Genomic DNA, 22259 nt, shown 5'->3' with positions numbered 1-22259 from the left:
AAGTGAGCTGAAATCTTTTCAAAAGTGAGTTAAAATGACTGTACAGCAATTGACACAGCAATCATAATAAAACAGGGGTGTTGGGGGTAATTGTGTTGAGAGGACCCAGACGAAGTAGGGAATATGAAGAAATTGTTACAGGAATATCAGGGCTGGGAATTAAACATTACCTATATCTCTCTGCTCTGGTATAACATCTTTAAAAGAAATATGAAAGGGAAAACAGGGAGGTGGAGTAGCTGTTTATTCAGGATATCATAATGCTGTAGAAAAAAGGATGTAGTGTCAGCAAGACAAAAATAGCATCCATATGGATAGAGTTAAAAGATAATAAAGGGGGGGGCAGCACGGTGGGTTAGCAATGCTGCCTCACGGCGCCCAAGTGCCAGGTTCGACCCCGGCTCTGGGTCACTGTCTGTGTGGAGTTTGCACGTTCTCCCCGTGTCTGCGTGGGTTTCACCCCCACAACCCAAAGATGTGCAGGCTAGGTGGATTGGCCACGCTAAATTGCCCCTTAATTGGAAAAAATGAATTCGGTACTCTAAATTTATAACAAAAAAGATAATAAAGGATCCAGTACACTAACAGGTGTAGTCTACAGACCATCTATTCACAGTAACTTAATTGCAGTGTTAATGTAAGCCTACTTATAACAATAAAGATTATTATTATCTAGTAGGGGAAAAGGAGTGGAGGAAAAAATATACAAACAAATTAGGGATTTGAGATTAAAAATAAACATGGTGGATTTCAACAATCCTGCTAAGAATTGGACTAAAGAGGTAGTAAAGTGGATAAGGAATTGGAGTTCCTACAATGTGTAGAGGGCTCCTTTCTAGGCCAATTTGTAAAAATCCAACAATCTAATAGATCCAATAATGGGGAATGATAGTAAATGATAGAGAGGTAAAGGTAGGGAGGGGCCTAGGCAATAGTGACCATACTAAGGGCGGCACGGTGAGCAGTGGTTCGCACTGCTATCTCACGCGCTGAGTACCCGGGTTTGATCCCAGCCCCGGGTCACTGTCCGTGTAGAATTTGCACATTCTCTCCGTGTCTGCGTCGGTTTCACCCACACAACCCAAAAAGATGTGCAGGGTAGGTGGATTCACCATGCTAATTGGGCACTTTGAATTTATTTATAAAAGAAGACTGTTTTCATGGCAGTAGAGTGACTCAGTGGTTAGCATTGCTGCCTCATGGTGCCGAGGTCCCAGCTTCGATCCCGGCTCTGGGTCACTGTCCATGTGCAGTTTGCACATTCTGCTCATGTTTGCGTGGATTTCGACCCCACAACCCAAAGATGTGCAGGCTAGGTGGATTGGCCACGGTAAATTGCCCCTTAATTGGAAAAAATGAATTGGGTACTCTAAATTTATTTTTAAAGAAATAAAAAAAAACTGTTCTCAGGGATGCACACAGGACAAATATCAGAAATTAGTCGGAACAATAGAAATAGAACCTATAACAGACGTGTAAAAACAGAAAATGCGGAAAAAAAACTCAGCAGCTCTGGCAGCATCTGAGACAGAGAGAGGTAACCTATTGAGTCCAATATGATTAATCTTTGGAACTACAGTAGATATGTTGGCTACATACTATGTGAGGTCAGAGTATCACTGGTGGGCTAGGACAATGGAATTGTTCTTTGAAATGGTCAAGTCTTAAATTCTGACGAGAAGGTGCCAAGCTTCAATGTACACCCATCTTGAGTTCAGAACTCATGATACGATCAGAAGACCGACATCTACAGGGGCCTAGTTTGGTCTGATGGAAGCCAGTTTGTATTATATATGAGTCTATTGTATAACATAATAGGACAATGCTGGAGTAACATACTTACATTTCAACAACACACTTGAGCCGAAATCACAAGAAATAATTTATTTGCGTTTAAGAAGTATTCTTATTTTATTTCAAAATGTACTTATTTCTAAGAACGACCAGGCTGTCAGCAAAATAAAACGGTCTAACTTCCGCAAGCAACAGAACTTGAGAATCACTTTGTGGAAAATGTTTTAGCTGGAGTACCAGAGCATTAAACAGAAATGCAGTGAAACTGGTTTGAAGATGACTTGAAGATGCACCAACCACAAATTTCTGTATCATTTACTGATGTGTAATAAATTAAGAGATACGCCTTTCAATTACAATCAGTCAGTAGTTTTATTTTAACTGTCTGAGGTTATTGGCGATTTTCATTTCTAGTTTCTGAATTGTAGCACTCCAAGGACTTTCTCCAGCCTTCTTTTCCAGAGCGAAAGATGGAAGCAATGACATTTACCAGAGGTGCAGAACAGTGTTCCACTCTGCACCTTTAAATTGAACCGATCATTAGTCCATTGGAAAAATTACACATATGAAACATCATTGTCCCTCAATTGGTCACAGTTGTCACTCCCCAGCAGTTCTGCCAATGGAAAGTGAAGCGCAAAGGTAACATTTCCTCATATCATAGAATCCTACTGTTATGGGCCAGGGTATAGAGAACCCCAAAGTGTCACATGGAGTTCACCTGACCCACAACTTTTACTAGATTGTGGTTTGGGGAGCACACGACACACTCTACAGCTGTGGTACAGCAGAAACGGAAAAGTATTTTTTAAAGCAAAACAATGTGTATTCTATGAACTCAAGTTGACCTTTTTAAAACAAACAGTGCACATCTAAGCAACCATTAATTCAAATACAACCCCAAAGACTACAACACTAAGTAATCTGTATGCTGTCCTTTTAACATCCAAAAGACTTCACAAACCTTCAAACAGGAGCACATTAGATTTACATACAATACTGAGAACTTTTACAATTCTGGGTTCACCAATTGATCAATAGATAGTCTTTGGATGGCAGAGATCAACAGTACAGCTCCTACCGCCAGATGATGCTCACTGAAAAACACAGACACACCCAAGCTTTTTCTCAAACTGAAACTAAAAAGCAGAAGTAGAGCTCAGCTCCACCCACTCTCTGACATCACTCCAGGACCATGGGCAGTTCTATTTCTTAAAGGTACTCTCACATGACACCTACAATATAGAAGGAGGCCATTCGGCCCATCAAGTCTGCATCGCCCCAGGGGCAGCACGGTGGCACAATGAATAGCACTGCTGCCTCACAGCGCTGAGGACCCGGGTTCGATCCCGGCCCCACGTCACTCTCTGTCTGGAGTTTACACATTCTTCCTGTGTCTGCATGGGCCTTACTCCAACAACCCAAAAAGATGTGCATGGTAGGTGAATTGGCCGTGCTAAATTGCCCCTTAAAAGGAAAAAAAGAATTGGGTACTCTTAAATTTACTTATTTAAAAAAATAATGTAATTGAAACAAAGTCTGCATCGCCCTCTTCGAAAGAGCACTCTACCCATTTTACACTCCCCCTTCTACTCCCCCATACCCCCGTATCCTAAACTGCACATCCATGAACATTCGGGGGCATTTTAACATGGCCATTCCACCTAACCTGCACATAGAACATAGAACATAGAACACTACAGCGCAGTACGAGGCCTTCGGCCCTCGATGTTGTGCCGACCCGTGAAACCATCTGAAGCCTATCTGACCTACACTATTCCATTTTCATCCATATGTCTATCCAGTGACCACTTAAATGCCCTTAAATTTGGCGAGTCTACTACTGTTGCAGGCAGGGCGTTCCACACCCCTACTACTCTCTGAGTAAAGAAACTGCCTCTGACATCTGTCCCATATCTACCACCCCTCAATTTAAAGCTATGTCCCTCATCTTCGGACCATGGGAGGAAACCGGAGTAGCTGGAGGAAACCCATGCAAACATGGGGGCGGGGGGGGCAACATTAATTCCTCTAAAATACCGCTGTTCTGAAAATTTGAAGAAATTTATACAGCGAAAGGTTTATTAATGACTGCACCTCTATAACGTAAAACTACTGATAGGAGTTGCTTGATTATTGACCTGTGGAAAATGCTGCATGGAGAAAGATGAGTTATTCTTTGCATGAGCGCCAATTACAGCTAAACATCTCTACAGTTTACTTTCCAGCTTTGACAAAGGGTCACCTGGACTCCAAACGTTAGCTCTTTTCTCTCCTTACAGTTGCTGCCAGACCTGCTGAGATTTTCCAGCGTTTTCCTTTTGGTCTACAGTTAACTTAGCACTTGTTCTTTACCTACTTTCTATTCTTGTCTTTTCAAACCAGTAATTATTGAATTCAGAGCAGTTTTTAGGCTTTAATGTCAATCAAATGAGGATTACAAAGAAAACTAGTGTCAAAATCAGAGTTAGAATTCTCTGACTCTGGGGCGGCACGGTTGTGCATGGTTAGCACTGCTGCTTCACGGCGCGAGGACCTGGGTTCATCAACCAATCAAGTCCTGGTCCTGCAAACCGCATGCCCTTCCCAAGTACACGCTTGCATCTCCTTCGTCCATTGTAGGACCTTCTCCTTATCCAGGTAGCGATGCATCCGCACAATGATCGCCCTCGGCGGCTCCCCCCCGCTTTCAGCTTTCTCCTCAGAGACCTGTGCACCTGATCCACTTCAGGAAGTTGGTCAAAGTCCCCTCCCCCACCAAGGTCTCGAACATACTAGCCACATATTTCATGGCCTGTGGTTCCTTGGATCCCTTCAGGCAGCCCCACGATCCTTAGATTCTGCCTCCTCGAACGGTTCTCCAGGTTGTCCACCTTCTCTCCCATCATTACCATTTCTGCCTCCAATGAGGCCAGCCGATCCTCATGTTCAGCCATCAATTCCTCCACCTTCTAGAGTGTCACATTCCGCGCCTCCAGCCTCAGGGCAGCCCGAAGGCCACCCTAGCCAAATCCTCCGAGGTTGCCTTCCTCTGCTGCTGAAACTCAGCCGTCAGAAACTCCACCAGTTGTGTGGGCAATGACGCCCCAGATCTCTCTGCCATCTTTCCCTCTGCTGCGCCACGTGAATCCTCTTGGCCCTTTGTTCGTTGCACTCCTCGTTTGATAGGGTTGAGGCATACCCTGCCGAAGGAGAATCATTAGTTCTTTCTTAGTCTTGCGTTTTTCACCAACAAACACCCCACAAAATGATCGAAAAGGGAAAAAGAATCCAATCTCTATGTGTGACCACTTACTCCAGGGGTGGGCAAACTACGGCCCGCGGGCCGCATGCGGCCCGCCAAAGGTCTTTATGCGGCCCACCAAGATCAAGTCATTAAAAAAAAAATTTTTTTTTTTAATTAAAAATTTTTAATTTTTTTTTAATTTTAAGGTTAATTGGGGGGGGCTGTTGGGTTACTGGTATAGGGTGGATACGTTGACTTGAGTAGGGTGATCATTGCTCGGCACAACATGTGTTTCATGTGAAGTTTCTACTTTAAAATATTAATTAATAAAAATTAATTGCTTTTTTTTCTTTAAAAACCTTTTATTTTGGCTATTTTAAATATTAATTATTTCACTTAATATACTATGCGGCCCTTTAAAATTGTGAATTTCTGAATGTGGCCCTTGCACGGAAAAGTTTGCCCACCCCTGACTTACTCCATGGCCGCACCATGGTCCCTCCCCTCTCCTCAGTTGACCACAACTTAAAATTTTTTTAAAAATGGTTACAACTACCATTCCCGTAATAGCTGTGGAAGGGAAAGAGAAACCTGGTGAAATTACAATTGCTCGGGAAGTGGTACTGAGCAAACTGATGGAGCTGTGGTTTGACAAGTCTCTGGATCCTGATAGACTTCACCCTAGGATCTTAAAAAAGGTGGCTAATGAGATAATAGATGCGTTGGTGTTAATTTTTCAAAATTCGCTAGATTCTGGAAAGGTCCCATCAGACTGAAGAGCAAATGGAACCCCGCTGTTCATGAAGGGAGCAAAGGCAGAAAACAGTTAAAAATTTTAGAGTACGAATTATTTTTTCCAATTAAGAGGCAATTTAGTGTGGCCAACCACCTAACCTGCACATCTTTGGGTTATGGGGGTGAAACCCACGCAGACAAGGGGAAAATGTGCAAACTCCACAACGACAGCACGGTAGCACAAGTGGCTAGCACTGTGGCTTTACAGTGCAGGGTCCCAGGTTCGATTCCCCGCTGGGTCACTGTCTGCGCGGAGTCTGCACATTCTCCCCGTGTCTGCGTGGATTTCCTCGGGGTGCTCCGGTATCCTCCCACAGTCCAAAGACGTGCAGGTTAGGTGGATTGGCCATCCTAAATTGCCCTTAGTGTCCAAAAAGGTTAGGAGGGGTTATGGGATAGGGTGGAAGTGAGGGCTTAAAGTGGGTGAATGGCCTCCTTCTGCATAGTATGTTCTATGACAGTGACCCAGGGCCAGGATTCGAACCCGGGTCCTCAGCGCCATAGGCAGCAGTGCTATCCACTACACCACCGTGCCGCCCAGAGGCCAGTTAACTTGACGTCTGCGGTGAGGAAGGTATTAAAAGCAATTATTTAGAACAGGGGTGGGCAAACTTTTCCGTGCAAGGGCCACATTCAGAAATTCACAATTTTAAAGGGCCACATAGTATATTAAGTAAAATAATTAATATTTAAAATAGCCAAAATAAAAGGTTTTTAAAGAAAAAAAAGCAATTAATTTTTATTAATTAATATTTTAAAGTAGAAACTTCACATGAAACACATGTTGTGCCGAGCAATGATCACCCTACTCAAGTCAACGTATCCACCCTATACCAGTAACCCAACAGCCCCCCCCAATTAACCTTAATGACTTGATCTTGGTGGGCCGCATAAAGACCTTTGGCGGGCCGCATGCAGCCCGCGGGCCGTAGTTTGCCCACCCCTGATTTAGAAGGTTATAACTGGGCATTTAGAAAAACTGAAGGTAATCGTGAAGAATCAGCACAATATTTTGAAAGGGAAGTCACGTTTAACCATTTATTGAAATTCTTTGAAGGAGTAACATACTCTATAGATAAAGAGGAGCCTGCACTTGGATATCCTGAAGGCATTCAACGAGGTGCCACATAAAAGTTTATTGTGCGACGGTATGGTGGCACAGTGGTTAGCACTGCTGCCTCACGCCGCCAAGGACCCGGGTTCGATCCCGGCCCCGGGTCACTGTCCACGTGGGGTTTGCACAGTCTCCCTGTGTCTGTGTGGATTTCATGCCCAAAGTTGTGCAGGTTAGGTGGATTGGCCACACACAATTGCCCCTTCATTGGAAAAACAGATTTGGGTTCTCTAAATTAAAAAAAAATAAAATAAAATAAAAGATTATTGTGCAAAACAGGAACTCATGGTGTAGGGGTAACATATTAGCATGGATTGAAGATTGGCTGGCTGACTGACAGAAAACTCAGCGTATGCATAAATGGGTCTTTTTCTGATTGGCAGGATATGACGAGTAGAGTTTCACAGGGAACTGTCCTGGGGCCTCAGCTTTTTACACTTTATATCAATGACTCAGATGAAAGGAGTGAAAGCACAGTAGCTAAATTTGCAGACAACACAAGATAGGTAGGAAAGTATGTTGTAAAGAGGACGTAAGGCAGTTGCAGCCAAATATAAATAGGTTGAGTGTGGGCAACAAAATCTGGCAGGTGGAATATAATATGGGAAAATATGAAGTTGTTTACTTTGGCAAGAAGAATGAAAAAAAGCAGGGTATTACTTAAATGGAAAATGACTGCAGAATTCCGAGTGCAAAGTGATCTTGGTGTTCCAATACATAAGTTAGTATGCAGGTACTGCAAGCAATTAAGGGGAATAGAATGATGTTTTTTAAATAAATTTTGAGAATTTTCCGATTAAGGGGCAATTTAGCGTGGCCAATCCACCTATCCTGCACATCTTCTGGGTTGTGGGGGTGAAACCCACGCAAACACGGGGAGAACGTGCAAACTCCACACAGGCAGTGACCCAGGGCCAGGATTCAAACCCAGGTCCTCAGTGCCATAGGCAGCAATGCTAACCACTGTGCCACCGTGCTGCCCCAGGGGATTGGAATGTTGTCCTTTATTCGAACATAAAAGTAACGATGTAATGCTTCAGTTATACAGGGCATTGGTGAGACCAATCTCGAATACTGTGTGCAGTTTTAGTCTCCTTATTTAAGTAAACCTGTTGAAAGCGGTTCAGAAGTTTACTAGATTGATACCTGGAATGATCAGGTTGGCTTATGGGCAGCATGGCGGCACCGTGGTTCGCATTGTTGCCTCACAGCGCCAAAGACCAGGGTTCAATTCCAGCCTTGGGTGACTGTGGAATTTTTCACATTCTCCCCGTGTCTGTATGGTTTTCTTCCCACTGTCCAAAGATGTGAAGGTTAGGTGTATTGGCCATGCTAAATTGCTCCTTAGTGTCCAATGATTAAGCAGGGTTATGGGGATGGGGGGCGTGCTCTTTTGGAGAGTCAGTGCAGCCTCGATAAGCCGAATGGCCTCCTTCTACACTATAGGGATTCTATGAAAGGTTGGACAGATTGGGCTTATTTTCATTGACGTCTATAAGATCCTGAACAAGGTGGACGTGAAAAGGAGTGAGCTCAGAACGAAAGGGCACTGTTTTGAAGTTGGAAGGCCTCTTTGAGGACAGAGATGAGGAGGAAGTTTTCTGTCAGAAGTTGTGTGACTTTAGAACTCACTGTCTCAGAAGGTGGTGGAGCTGGGGTCATTGAATATTTTTAAGATGGAGAGAGATGAATTCTTGTTAGGCAAGGGAATCAAAGGTTATTGGGGGAAGAATGGAATGTGGAATTTGAGAAGCAAACAGATTAGCCATAACCTTATTAAATGGCGGAGCAGGCTCGAGGGGCTGCATGGCCTCCTTCTGCTCCTATTTTATAGAACATAGAACATAGAACAGTACAGCACAGAACAGGCCCTTCGGCCCTCAATGTTGTGCCGAGCCATGATCACCCTACTCAAACCCACGTATCCACCCTATACCCGTAACCCAACAACCCCCCCCCCCTTAACCTTACTTTTATTAGGACACTATGGGCAATTTAGCATGGCCAATCCACCTAACCCGCACATCTTTGGACTGTGGGAGGAAACCGGAGCACCCGGAGGAAACCCACGCACACAGGGGGAGGACGTGCAGACTCCACACAGACAGTGACCCAGCCGGGAATCGAACCTGGGACCCTGGAGCTGTGAAGCATTTATGCTAACCACCACGCTACCCTGCTGCCCCCACGTCCATAGGTTCTAATCGGGTAGGTTTTCTTGATTTTAGCAATTATTAAACATTAAATGTTTTATTACATTTAAATAAATCTGGGTAAATAATGATATGCTCTGAATCCTGCAGACATACACTCAAAGTCCACGCACACAAATACAGATTACAGAGTGGGGGAGTATAGATTGGCCAAATTAGAATCTGTAAGAAATAAAAGAAGTTCAAAGTTTGTCACTTGGAGTCGTTTCTGGCTTCAGGCTGAATTTGAGGTCTTAATGTTTCCGATTTAAAGATTAGATGCCAGATTTGGTTGCTGTCTTAGAGACACAGTTGTGGAGCTGAGTTCTTTCTTTAAAACCTCTGTCCACTGCAGAATGGAGAGAGGTGGAGAGAGAGAGATAGTCTTAGCTCAACTGCTAGTCCATTTCTGCTCAGAAACACATGTGTTGGGCAACAAGGTGGTGCAGTGGTTAGCACTGCTGCCTCATGATGCCAAGGTCCCAGGTTCGATACCAGCTCTGGGTCACTGTCCGTGTGAAGTTTGCACATTCTCTACGTGTTTGCGTGGGTTTCACCACCACAACCCAAAGATGAGCAGAGTAGGTGGATTGGCCAAGCAACTCAAACGTTAAATGAGAAATTACCGTATAGGTGATTACAAAAAACAAATTGACCCAAAGTCAATTGAGTCTTATTTTTCCTCAGATCGCACCTCCCTCAACTGTAGGGCTAGAATCAAATAGCAGCCAGAACCTTCAGATTCCTGCTTGATAAGTCCAATTAGGCCCTGAAGAGTGCCCAATTCTTTTTATTTCCAATTAAGGGGCAATCCACCTAGCCTGCACATTTTTGGGTTGTGGGGGCAAGACCCACACAAACACGGGGAGAATGTGCAAACTCCACATGGGCCGGGATCAAACCAGGGTCCTCAGCGCCGTGAGGCAGCAGTGCTAATCACTGCACCACTGTGCCGCCCAGCAAAGTAATACAAATGTGTGTGGCTGCAAGGTTCTAGTCCCTCCTCCAATCTCAGCACTATTTTATCCGAGAAGCGGAAACAAGTTTAAACGTCTAGTCAAAGACAATGTAAGGGAGATTTCCACATGACTTCCATTGTAATCCCAAAGTGCATATCCATCTCTGCTGGAATATAGAGGCCAGAATATTGTTAACTCTTATCAAGCTGATTGATTTGATTTGTCACATGTACCAAAGTACAGTGAAAAGTATTTTTCTGCGGCCGAGGGAACGTACACAGTACGTACATAGTAGACAAAAGAATAATCAACAGAGAACATGACAAACGGTACATCGACAAACAGTGACTGGTTAGAGTGTGGAACAAGGGGCCAAACAAAGCAAACAAAGCAAATACATAAGCAAGAGCAGCCTAGGGTGTCTTGAATAATGTTCTTACAGGGAACAGATCAGTCCGACGGGGAGTCTTGTAGCTGTGGGGAAGAAGCTGTTCCTATGTCTGGATGTGCGAGTCTTCAGACTTTTGTACCTTCTGCCTGAAGGAAGGGTCTGCAAGAGGGCAAAGCCTGGCTGAGAGGGGTCTCTGATAATGCTGTTTGCCTTCCTGAGGCAGAGGGAGGTGTATACAGAATCAATGTGGGGGTGGCAAGTTTGTGTGATGCGTTGGGCTGAGTTCACCACATTCTGCAGTTTGTTTCAATCTTTGACCGAGCAGTTGCCATACCAAGCTGTGATGCAGCTGGATAGGATGCTCTCTATCGCACATCTGTAGACGTTTGTGAGAGTCGATGCAGACATGCCAAATTTCTTTAGCTTCCGTAGGAAGTAGAGACATTGTTGGGATTTCTTCACTGTTGCATCAACGTGAGTGGACCAGGAGAGACTGTTAGTGATGGTGACTCCCAGGAACTTAAAGCTATCGACCATCTCCACTTTGGAGCCATTGATGCAGACGGGAGTGTGTGTTGTGCTATGCTTCCTGAAGTCGATGATCAGTTCCTTGGTCTTTCCAACATTTAGAGAGAGGTTGTTTTCGGTACACCATGCAACCAAGTGATTTATCTCCCTCCTGTAGTCAGATTGTTCTTTGAACTGAAAGTGGTTGAATGAAAGTAAAAATCAGGACAGAACAAAAATAGTCCCAAAAAGATTCCTTCAGTACCAAGTGATTCTGCCTATATTTCTGTACAATATTATCTCAAACGTTCAGGTATGTGAGTACAGACACTCGCATCTCATCCTTAACCCAGCACATCAAAGAAAGCCTTAAATATCACACACACTTACATCAAAGGCTCTGGAAATTCCTCCATAAATTACCCTGGAATGAACATGTAAATTAGTTACAAGAAAAGAATATGCAGAGGCAACCAGGGTCAGATTGTGAATTTTTGCTGTAACAAAAAGGGCTGAACAACTAATTAGGTTTGAATAAGCCTTGTCGATATCATGCAGCTTTGCACTCAAATGATTTATTACCACAATTAAATGGTTTTGGTTCAAAGAAATATATATACTATAGTTTGTAGTATATTTTAACAGTAAAACATTGAACAATTGAGTTGATATCACAAATTAAAAGTGCAACGTTCTAACAATTAAATATATGCACTTTACAGACATTTTTGATTTATACATTTTTAATGTCATTTTTCCAGCTGCCTCTTTTGACTCATACTGAGGCACAGTTCCAACAACATCTGTTCTCAAGTGGCTATATTCTGTACATATGAATTGCCGACAGGTGAGGATGGCAGGCTATTCAACCGAAAGAAACATAACTGAGCCGTGTCCTAAGCAGACAACACACATTCCAGTGGAAGCTCCTGAAATATTGGGTGTGCTTTAACTACTGCATTGCACCCGAAGCAGGTCTGGGGGCATGCCGGTTAAATAGTGGGAAAGGCTTTTCGTCTGAGGCTTTCAAGCCATTTTTTAAAAATAAATTTAGAATACCCAATTATTTTTCCAATTAAGGGGCAATTTAGCATGGCCAATCCGCCTACCCTGCACATCTTTGGGTTGTGGTGGTGAAACCCACGCAAACACGGGGAGAATGTGCAAACTCCACACGGACAGTGACTCAGGGCCGAGATTCAGGTCCTCAGCGCCGTAGGCAGCAATGCTAACCACTCTGCCACCGTGCTGCCCCTTTCAAGCCATTTTTAAAATATTGTGGATAACCATAACAGGGGCAACTACAACTGCTGCCTGTCTGTTGTCTGTTCGACCACTTCCAGGACAGACCCCTGCTCTTGGTTCTATGCTAAGGGTCACCAACTACCTTTGACTGTGAGAAGCCCCTAGCTTCACAGCTGAAGGCTACTGCTAATGAGGAATTGGCTTTGTTAGTTGTGAGAGCACTTCACAGTTGCATGTTGTTTTGCTGCTGGCTCCAAATGCCTGGATGCTGCTTGTAGTAATCCACGGGAAGCAGGAGTTCCGTCACCACACCAATATTTATTTACAATAACATTACAGGACTACAAACAGTGCTGCTAGCAGTCCAGTCAACTTAAGACTGCTCACAAAGCCTACACAGGTGATTATATGGGCCCCCTCAATGAGCTATCATTGAGGGAGCTCATACTCCAATTGGCCAACCAATAAAGCCAATTGGAGTTCATTACACCCCTCCCCTCCAAGGTCTGAGGAATTCCTGCCAGCTGGCATTCCTCTGAGCTTCTGCCTGCTCCTCATGTCTGGGTTCAGATCCCATCCTCGTCGCCACTGTAGTAATCCACGGGAGGCAGGAGTTCCGTCATCACACCAATATTTATTTACAATAACGATATTACAGGAGCAGCTACAAACAGTGCTGTTAGCAGTCCAGTCAATTTAAGACTGGTCACAAAGCCTACACAGGTGATTATATGGGCCCCCTCAATGAGCTATCATTGAGGGAGCTCATACTCCAATTGGCCAACCAATAAAGCCAATTGGAGTTCATTACACTGCTATTGCGGTTTCCTTCCTTTTCTGTAGCCGGAAAGAAGGAGAAATGTTTCGAAGGTACCTGGGTCCTGGAATACCGGACTCAGAGGGCCGTACAAGTCCAGAAGGCAATCCGGTTTGAAGCAAGAAGATGCTGGGGGACCTGGTGCGTGACACCGATCCAAGTGGGCCACCTGATTTTGCTGTTGAAGGAATGCTTTTGCAGATTGCTGATGTTTTTGTTGCTGGTGTGGTGAGTGCTGCATGTAACTGACACATCATCGCGGGTTAAACATACTGGAAGTCAAGGATATTTAACGGCACCTTGAGCGCCAGTGAAATATGTAGATGCCAGGATTTGGTTCCAGTGAGATTGGGCCGTGTGGGAGGGGCCTGTACAGCTGCCTGGATGGAAAATGGCACCGATATGTGGAACAAGGAACACATTGACGGACAGGTCATTTCAACAACATGATAACACATTCTCAGGCTTATCCTCCGTTTCTGTTGAGGAATCCGATAGCGTGTGTTTGTTTTTTTCTGAAAATGAGCTGATCTAGCTTCGCATTGGTATCAGTATTGAACGGTGACATTTCCTTGTTGTTTAATGGTTAGTGTGATATGTGAAATGTTACAGAGTTGATTTTAATTTCTTTGTTACTGTTGACCATTTAATAAATAAAATATTCTCAAGTGGCTTCTCATGGGTATACGTGCCATGTCTCAGACAATGACTATTGCATCGCATTTCAATCAAACCTTGAAGCCTGAACAGTTTGCCTGAACTCTCGAAGTGTCAACACATACAGACAGCTGCCAACAGTCAAACACTAAGGATCTGGGCTTCAGCACTGGGGATATCCTCGCGACCAAAGGGGCAGTGTGTGGATCAGGGGAGGGCACCTCAGCAGAATCTCCCACATGTTCCTGGCGGTGGTCTGGGGTCTAGGGGCTCCTGCTGTAGCCAGGGGCAAGTGTGCAGAATGAGGTTTTTCAGCACAGCTGGTTTGGTGGATAGCACTCAGAGAAGGCGGGACAAGCAAGGATGGCGGTGGTTTGGGGGCATTTGTGGTCCCAGGATGGAAGCCCAAACGATTGTCATTCTCCCTTCTTTACAGACATACCAATATGGCTGGTTATATTAGCCCTGTAGAGGTTTCCCTCGCGATAGGCTGAGGAGGAACCCAGAGGGGGACACCAGCCACAGCCCAAGCTATACAGATGTCACTGGTCTTTTGAGGAGATGATGGACAGCGTGTGCTGCAGGAGACTCCGTCTCAACAAATAGACAGTGCGGCACCTCACGGACTTGGCTCTGCGTGGAGGAGGAGGACATCCTCTCCCAGTGCCCGTGAAGGTCACCTCAGCCCTGAACATCTATGCAACCAGCTCATTCCAGGGCTCGAGCAGAGTCTTGTGCAACATATTACAAACTACAGCCCACAAGTGCGTCCATGAGGTCACGGATGCTCTGTATGCCCAGGCATCAGACTTTCTAACTTTGAGCTGGACATGGTGGCCCAATGGAGCAGTGGTTAGCACTGTTGTCCCACAGCAGCGAAGTCCCAGGTTCGATCCCGGCCCCAGAGTTTGCATGTGGAGTTTGCACATTCTCCCAGTGTCTGCGTGGGTCTCACCCTCACAACCCAAAGATGTTCAGGGTAGGTGGATTGGCTAGGCTAAATTTCCCCTTAAGTGGAAAAAATTTAAAAACATATTTTTTTATAAAGCCTGCACTTCTATAGCCCCACCTCCGTTCCTGTCCCCGTACCCGCTAACTGGCTATGCAATTAGCTGCCCTCTTCTGTAAAAATTGCAGTCTGTAACGACTTCCATCTCCCCTCCTCACAGGAAGGGCGGAGGGAAAATGCTGCCCAAGTCTCCATACATTGCACATCATTACATACTGTTCAGCACACATTTTTGATACATTTTTAAAATCAGTTTAGTAATAGTTTCTTGTCCAGCAGAAAATGATTATCTTACAAACATCCCCATTCTGATGGGTTTTGTGATATAAGTTTACCAAAACTGTTTACCAAACAGTTTACCAAAACTGCTCAAATCCTGTTTTTCTCCTACTGAAACTACAATTTATATTGTTCAAAATGACGCATCAATGAGAATAAATGTTTAATCAGTGCATTAGTACAAATCTAATGAATAGAAGGGTGCCATAGTCAAAACAATGCTACAAAGGGTAGCTCTGTGCAATGAATGGTAGATTATTACTGCATGGTTTAAACAGTGTCGCATGCAGGGGAACTGTCACAGTGAAAAATAAATGAACCAGGAGAATGCCATGGATTAAACAATGTGTTTACACAGGGTACAGTTTTGACTGAATATATTATACAACAGGAAGAGGGAAAAATAAACAAACACTTATAAGAAAACTCAAGGAAAATGAAATGGCACAACAGCAACATTTTCATTACAGAAATACACTGTATAAAGTCAATTTCCAATCATCAAGTCCAGAAATCCATTGTATAATTTTCAAATAATCTGATGGATATAAAATCTTTTACGGAAACGTTTGGATAATAAAAGGTTCATTTGACCTGGAGCTGAGTTTCAAACAATAGTCTATCACCGCCAAACTTGTTATTTTCACCCACACAAAACTGCTCCCCTCTTACTCTGACTGTTATTAGAGAAACCCTTTTCCATACATCGATCAAATCCAGACTCTGTAATTTCAATGCTCTCCTCTCTTTGTTAATCCTGCATAATTTCCAACATGTCCAATACACGGATGCCAATTTCCTGTTGCACCAAACTCTGCTCACCTGTCACTCACATTATCACAGGTTTACTGACTCCAAAAGCATTAAAGCACCGGGAGGAAACCCACGCAGACACAGGGAGAACATGCAGACTCCGCACAGACAGCGACCCAAATCGGGAATTGAATCTGGGACACTGACGCTGTGAAGCAACAGTGCTAACCACTGTGTTACCGTGCCTTTTGTTTTGTATTTTTTTGCTGCTTTTTTTCCCCTCTCAAAATCTCTTCCTTCGCTTTGTATTTGGTCAGCAGCTGTCCTGTCATTCACACCTCCTCTGGACATGTATTGTTCTGTATTTGTCCCATTACCATTCCCTTTGACCTTGCAACATGAAAGGCGCAAATTAATGGAAAGGTTTCTCAGTGTGGTAGTCAGCGGGAACTGCCACGAGTTTCCTGACGCTCGACCTGGTGAGGCCGTCACCGGTATCAAACATTAATTGGTCCACTTAACGGGCCCCATGGGCTTCATGCGAAAAATTATGGTCCCGTCGATTGATCCGCCGGGAGCCTGACAGCTCCCTGCCAAAAAGGCAGAGTCGTACTTAAACCCATCCCACAGAGCAAACCCCACGCAGCATGCAGCCACGCCACCGAGGAGACGAGCCCCACGATTTGGGGACACCAATCTGGCCAGATTATTAATCCCGGTCGAGTCGAGACAGGATGCCCTGTTCCCCTGAGGAGTTTGGAGGGTCAGCCGGAGGGTCAGCCGGAGGGTCAGCAACAGGGCAGCCAGTGTTGCCTGGGAGGAAGTAGCATCACTCCAGCAGATCCATAGCCGATTGGTGGAGTCCCAGACGCTATGGGTGCAGGAGATGGGAAGCATGCATTATCTTCATCTGATGGTCGCAAACGAGCTGTCTGTTGAGGGAGTGGATCCCCTTTCTGTTAACATAGGGCAACTCCAGATGGCACAGTGAGCACAGGGCCACATGCGGGGCAGCTGTGACCGCCTGGACCTGGGCATCCCGGCGATGGTGGAGAATCCTGCAGCCCGGGCATCCTGATGAGTTTAGTCCATGTTAAAGATGATGTAGTTTTCTGCCCAGGAAGACAGGGCATTCGTGACCTGCCGGATGCACCTGTAGGCTGAGATACCACACAGGTCCCCGCTCGAGCCCTGGAATGATCCCGCAGCGTAAAGGTTCAGAGCTGCAGTGCCTTGACAACCACCGGGAGTGGGTGTCCTCCTTCTCCATGTAGTGCCAAGTCTACGAGGACATGGCACAGGTGTCGCACTGTCTCCTTGTTGAGGCGGATCCTGCTGCAGAGTGCATCGTCCGTCATTTGTGCAAAGGATCAGTGACACCCTGGATCGTCGTGGGACTCCCCCACTAGGTCCCTCCCTGGCCTGATGGGTGGCCGAGTCCTCAGAGTGTGAGGCGGGCTCAGGCACATGGGCTGCTGCATTGAGCATCTGCAGACACAACTGCCGCCTTCTCCGGCATCTGGCCGCATCGCGTAACACCAGCACCACTGGGTAACCTCTGCTTCAAACATCCCTGCCATAGCGTTCAATATCTGTCAGGAATTGGGAGAGGGTGTTAGACTGATACCCACCCAGGGACCCTCCATTCCCCAACTGATCCCCCCACACCCTTCTACCCAGAACACCCTGCGCACATACTCCCAGCTGCACTGGGCCCCCCACCGGGCCCCAGACCCTGTACCCCGGATATTCACTCACAATGTCAACTGGACAGGGCGCTGGTTCCCCTCCCTGTGGCACTCACCTACCCTCCGGCCATGAACATGTTCCCCAGAACTGTGTCCCATCTCCTTGGTGTTCGGATTTTGGCTGCTGCGTGTGTGGTGTTGCCTCCTGCAGTGTTCAGGTACACTGTCCCAGCATCGCGGTCTGATTGGGATGCTAGACAATGACTCCCACATGCTACATGCCCCCACACGCATGGGAATCCACTTGGCATCTGTGAAGTGCTCACTTAACCATGATTGTCAATTCCCTGGAGGCTATAGCCTTCAGCTACACGACCAGAGGCTTTGGCAGTCAGTGGGGGTTGTGGGTGGTCGTTGGAGCAGACAGGCAGGGACAAGTGTTGCCCCCGGAACAGGTACACACAATCTAGGGGTTGGCATGGTGGTGCCACGAGCAGTTGGCCCACTGTTGCCTCCCCATCTTCCCATGGCGGCCCACCCCTGCGGAGGGTCCCCCACCTTCAGCCGAGGGTCTCCCACCTCCTGCTGAGTTTCCCTGTGAGCAAAGATTGCTACTCACTTCCTCAGCTCCCCACAGAAGCCCTTCCACTAGGTTCACATTTTTAAAAAGGAGTATTAATCGGCGCCAGCATGAGCACTTGCTGGGGAGGCCACTGAATGACGTGAGGCTCTCGTTAATGGTATGGAAATAGGGCATAAGTGGTGATAATTGGTTTCTCGCCACGCTACGGCGAGATCCCGATTTTGCCTACAGGAGTGGGCCGCTTAAATCGCAAACTGTTTGGCGCCTGGCACGGATCTCGTTTTTGGCCATTATTCATCGGCCTTGTTTCGCTTGAGCAAGAGTGTAACGAGGCCGGAAGATCACGCCCCTTGTTTCTCTCTCCACTGATGCCGGGCCTGATGAATATTTCCAGCATTTTCTGCTTTAAATTTTCAGCATCCTCAGTATTTTGTTTTTACTGAGGAAAATTTGATTTTTGTTATAGTACAAGGGTGTTTGGCATCACAAAGGGTTAATGTGGAACTGGAGAACAGTATGATGTGAACAGTCACATGACAAAGGACCTGAGTCAGTTGAAAAATATGCAGAGACCAGTGCAGGAGCATGAAATAAGATAATTGTCTGAACTACACCTTGTACATATGTATATAGTTGTATATTACCAATAAATACAACTGTTCAATCTGAAAAGCCTCTGAACCTCTTCATGAGGTCGACTGAACAATGCCTTACAACACTTTCCACTTCAGTGCATGAATGGACATTGCATGTATATACAATTGATTTTGCACCAACAATCGAAAAAGGGAAAATCAAATGTTAAGACCTTTGTTTGGTTGTCAATTGTGATGGGATCTGGGCCGGGGTTCTCCGAGCCTCGCGCTGCAATCGCGGGCGGAGAATCGCCGCCAGTCGAGTGCGCGCGGTCGACGCGGCGCCGGTCGGGGGCCGTTGAAAGAGGTTACGGTTCCACCCAGAGGGAGCTTGGAGTCGCGGCTGCGGTGGTCATCCTAGTGGGGGGCGGGGGGATCCGCAATGGGGGGGGGCCTCCACGACGGCCAAGCCCGCGATGGGGTCCACCAATCGGCGGGCGTGCATGATCTGGGGGGGGGGGGGGGGGGGGGCGTCTCCTTCTTCAGCGCCGGCCTGCTCTGTGGGTCCGCCATGTTGTGCGGGGCCGGCACTGCAGGCGGCCACCGTGCACATGCGCAGACCTGCGGCCAGAAGTGCAGGGCCCCGTATCGGCAGCCGGAGCTGCGTGGAGCACTCCGGGGCTCTGCAAACCCGTTAAAAACGGAGAATCACCCCGGCCTTTCGAGAAAAATGTCCGGAGTGATTCGCGCCCGTCTTCTCGTGGGCATGGGGACATAGCCCCATTATTGGAAAATCCCGCCCCTGATCTTTGATATTCCCACACATAAAGGTATCTCAGAACTCAGCTATTAAGTAACCCTACCTGTACTTTTAAAATTGGTGGGGAGTATCGCAGAACATGGCAAACTGCAAGTATCACATTGTTCTTCTTGCACACTGCAACAATCTCTTTACAATCATCCACAGTCACCTGGTTAACAAAGGAAAAAAGATTAGCTTAATCAGTTGAAAAATTGAATTCCAACAGGAATTAACACCTTCAGAATAGTCAGAAGGGGGTGGGGAGTGGCGGGGGGTGGGTGCATGAAAAGCTGAGAAACGTTAAGTGAGGTGAATTTACTAGAGATGAGACTGATGAAGTGCCGGACATACTTCTATAAACACGATGATGTTATCTCAAAATAGCGAAGGACCATTGATTCTATAACTAACCATATCTGTGAATGTAGTTGGGCCTGTTTTAATTGCTTACAGTTTCCTGTTATAAAATATAGAACATTACAGTGGTAAGGTTACTAAAGGAATACTTATTGTTTATTGTGGCCTTTTCTGCACTTTCTGCATCAAAGTAAACAGCTGTCAATGTTTGAATGCATTACTTTGAGAACTGCATATGATCTTGCAGAAAAAACTAATGAACAGTGTTTAAGAATATACCATGTGGCATAGAGAAGTATAACATACTTATTACAATGCAGAACGCAAGCCTAAAACAACACTTGTCAATCCACCAGAGAAGCAGGACAAGAGGGCATAGGTTCAGGCGTCTGAAAAGACACTTGGGTCAGTCTTCAGGAAGTAGTTTTAGTGATTAATAACCAGGACAAGTTGCCAGAAAGGATAGTTGTTGTCATGCCGCCTAGCTCACTTAAGGACTAGCTTGATGATTTGAGGGGAAGCCACTGGGGGCAATCTTTCACTCTAATATGCAGTGCTTTTAAGACTCACAGGCATCCCAAGTATTATTTAGACATATTTTTTGTGTCCAACATTAAATCAATAATAATTGACAATTTTGTTCAAACTTTACGGGCTGGATTCTCCGATATGAAGACTAAGTGTTGACACCGCCGTGGGAACAGTGGCGCTTTACGCCTGGAAAAATGGCACAAAAGCTGCACCGATCCTCCGTCTGGTGGAGGGGGGCTAGCAAGCACGCGGCGTAGAGCCCCCGGCTCTAGCTGCGGATACGGCCGGAGAATGTCCGTGTCCGCGCAGACGCACGGTGGCGATCTGCAGTGGCCGTGGCCTGCCAAATAGTACCCCCTTTGGCCAGACTTACTATCCCCAGACCACCCTCACCCACCCAGTGCCCCATATCCCTGCCAAAGCCCCCCCTACCCGCGGATCGGCTCCCCCCCAACTGTGGCGGTGCTGGACTCAGTCCGCAGCCGCCACGCCGGGTTCCTGAAAAAAATAGCACACGTGCCCCATGCCGTTGAAAACTCGGTCCATCGGAGGCGGAGCATTGTGGGAGGGCCTCAGATTACGTCCTGAGGCCACCCGACGGCCGGAGGCGTACTCCTACAGTACGCCATTTTGGAAGGGGTGGAGCACCGCAAATGCGCCCCCCCCCCCCCCCCCCCCCGATTTTAGCACCAATGGGGATTCTCCGGGCAATCGGCGAAAGCGATTTCAGCGTCGGAGACCAGAGAATTCCGCCCTACATGTTCCATGCTGGTAGATGAAATTGCATAAATTCAGATTTAAAACAGGTAGTTTTTCATCCTGAACAGACTTAATCCAGCCATCTGATTGACAATCCCCAAGGGAGGGCCAGTCCCATTTCAGGGTCTGGCCTCATTAGCATTTGGCAGGGACACCCCATGGCAACCAGGACAGATCCCCAGTCTCCCTTCTTCCAATAACTACATTTCCTCTTCTTACCCATCCACGGGTTGGAAATTCTTTTCCTTTAACTTTCCATTGACTGTTGTTCCCAGACAGACTTTCCACTGACTGTTGTTCCCAGACAGACTTTCCACTGACTGTTGTTCCCAGACAGACTTTCCACTGACTGTTGTTCCCAGACAGACTTTCCACTGACTGTTGTTCCCAGACAGACTTTCCACTGACTGTTGTTCCCAGACAGACTTTCCACTGACTGTTGTTCCCAGACAGACTTTCCACTGACTGTTGTTCCCAGACTGACTACACTGTCCATTTTACAGTAATTCTCAATAACTGCATTCATTCCCTTTCACATCCACCGTCCCTGGTACTTTCCCCACCTACTGTCTATCTAGTCCATGCCTCAATCCTCTTACTCACGATTATCTGAACCCACACCCTCTTTGTCCCTATTCTATTAACCCCTTTCTGATTCTGAACCTGTTCCCTAACTGTGTGGCTCTCATTCATTCTTTTCCTCATCTCCCCACTCCTACTTGCCTCTTCCTCCTCTTACCCACTAACACCCCACATATTGTTTGTCAAGTGGCAGGTGGCGGGGTTCCCTCTGCTGCCGCCACGTGGGGTTCAGGACAGGGTGCTCTCGGGGGTATGGGTTGGAGAGGGGAGGATCTCGGAAGTGTACCAGGTGATGCAGGAGGTAGACGAGGCCTCGGTGGAGGAGCTGAAAGATAAATGGGTGAGGAGATTGAGGAGGGGACGTGGGTGGATGCCCTAGAAAGGGTGAACTCCTCCTCTTCATGTGCGAGGCTTAGCCTCATACAGTTTAAGGTGTTGCATAGGGCTCAAATGACCGTGACAAGGATGAGACGGTTTTTTGAGACCGAGGACAGGTGTATTAGGTGCTCAGGGAGCCCAGCAAACCATGTCCACATGTTCTGGGCATGCCCAGCGCTGGGGGAATTTTGGAAGGGTGTAGCAAGGACGGTATCGAGGGTGGCAGGATCCAGGGTCAATCCAGGCTGGGGACGCAATATTTGGGG

General features: G+C 46.4%; 1 protein-coding gene across 8 annotated transcripts in view; it reads right to left on the bottom strand.

Annotated features, from left to right (window-relative positions):
• zgc:154075 (uncharacterized protein LOC556929 homolog) overlaps positions 1-22259 on the bottom strand; it is a 332990-nt gene that overhangs the window by 166755 nt on the left and 143976 nt on the right. For all 8 annotated transcript variants that reach the window (XR_005457420.1, XM_038773628.1, XM_038773630.1 and 5 more), the window contains one exon: positions 19448-19555. Coding sequence is in view for 7 of the 8 variants with exons in the window: in XM_038773628.1 (XP_038629556.1) it covers positions 19448-19555 (108 nt within the window). In the remaining variant the exon portion in view is untranslated. The remainder of the gene's footprint in view (positions 1-19447; positions 19556-22259) is intronic.

This window comes from Scyliorhinus canicula, chromosome 16, assembly GCF_902713615.1.
Source record: "Scyliorhinus canicula chromosome 16, sScyCan1.1, whole genome shotgun sequence".
Classification (NCBI taxonomy): domain Eukaryota; kingdom Metazoa; phylum Chordata; class Chondrichthyes; order Carcharhiniformes; family Scyliorhinidae; genus Scyliorhinus; species Scyliorhinus canicula.
The sequence above is the reverse complement of the archived record's forward strand: the minus strand, read 5'-3'. Positions and strand labels throughout refer to the sequence as shown.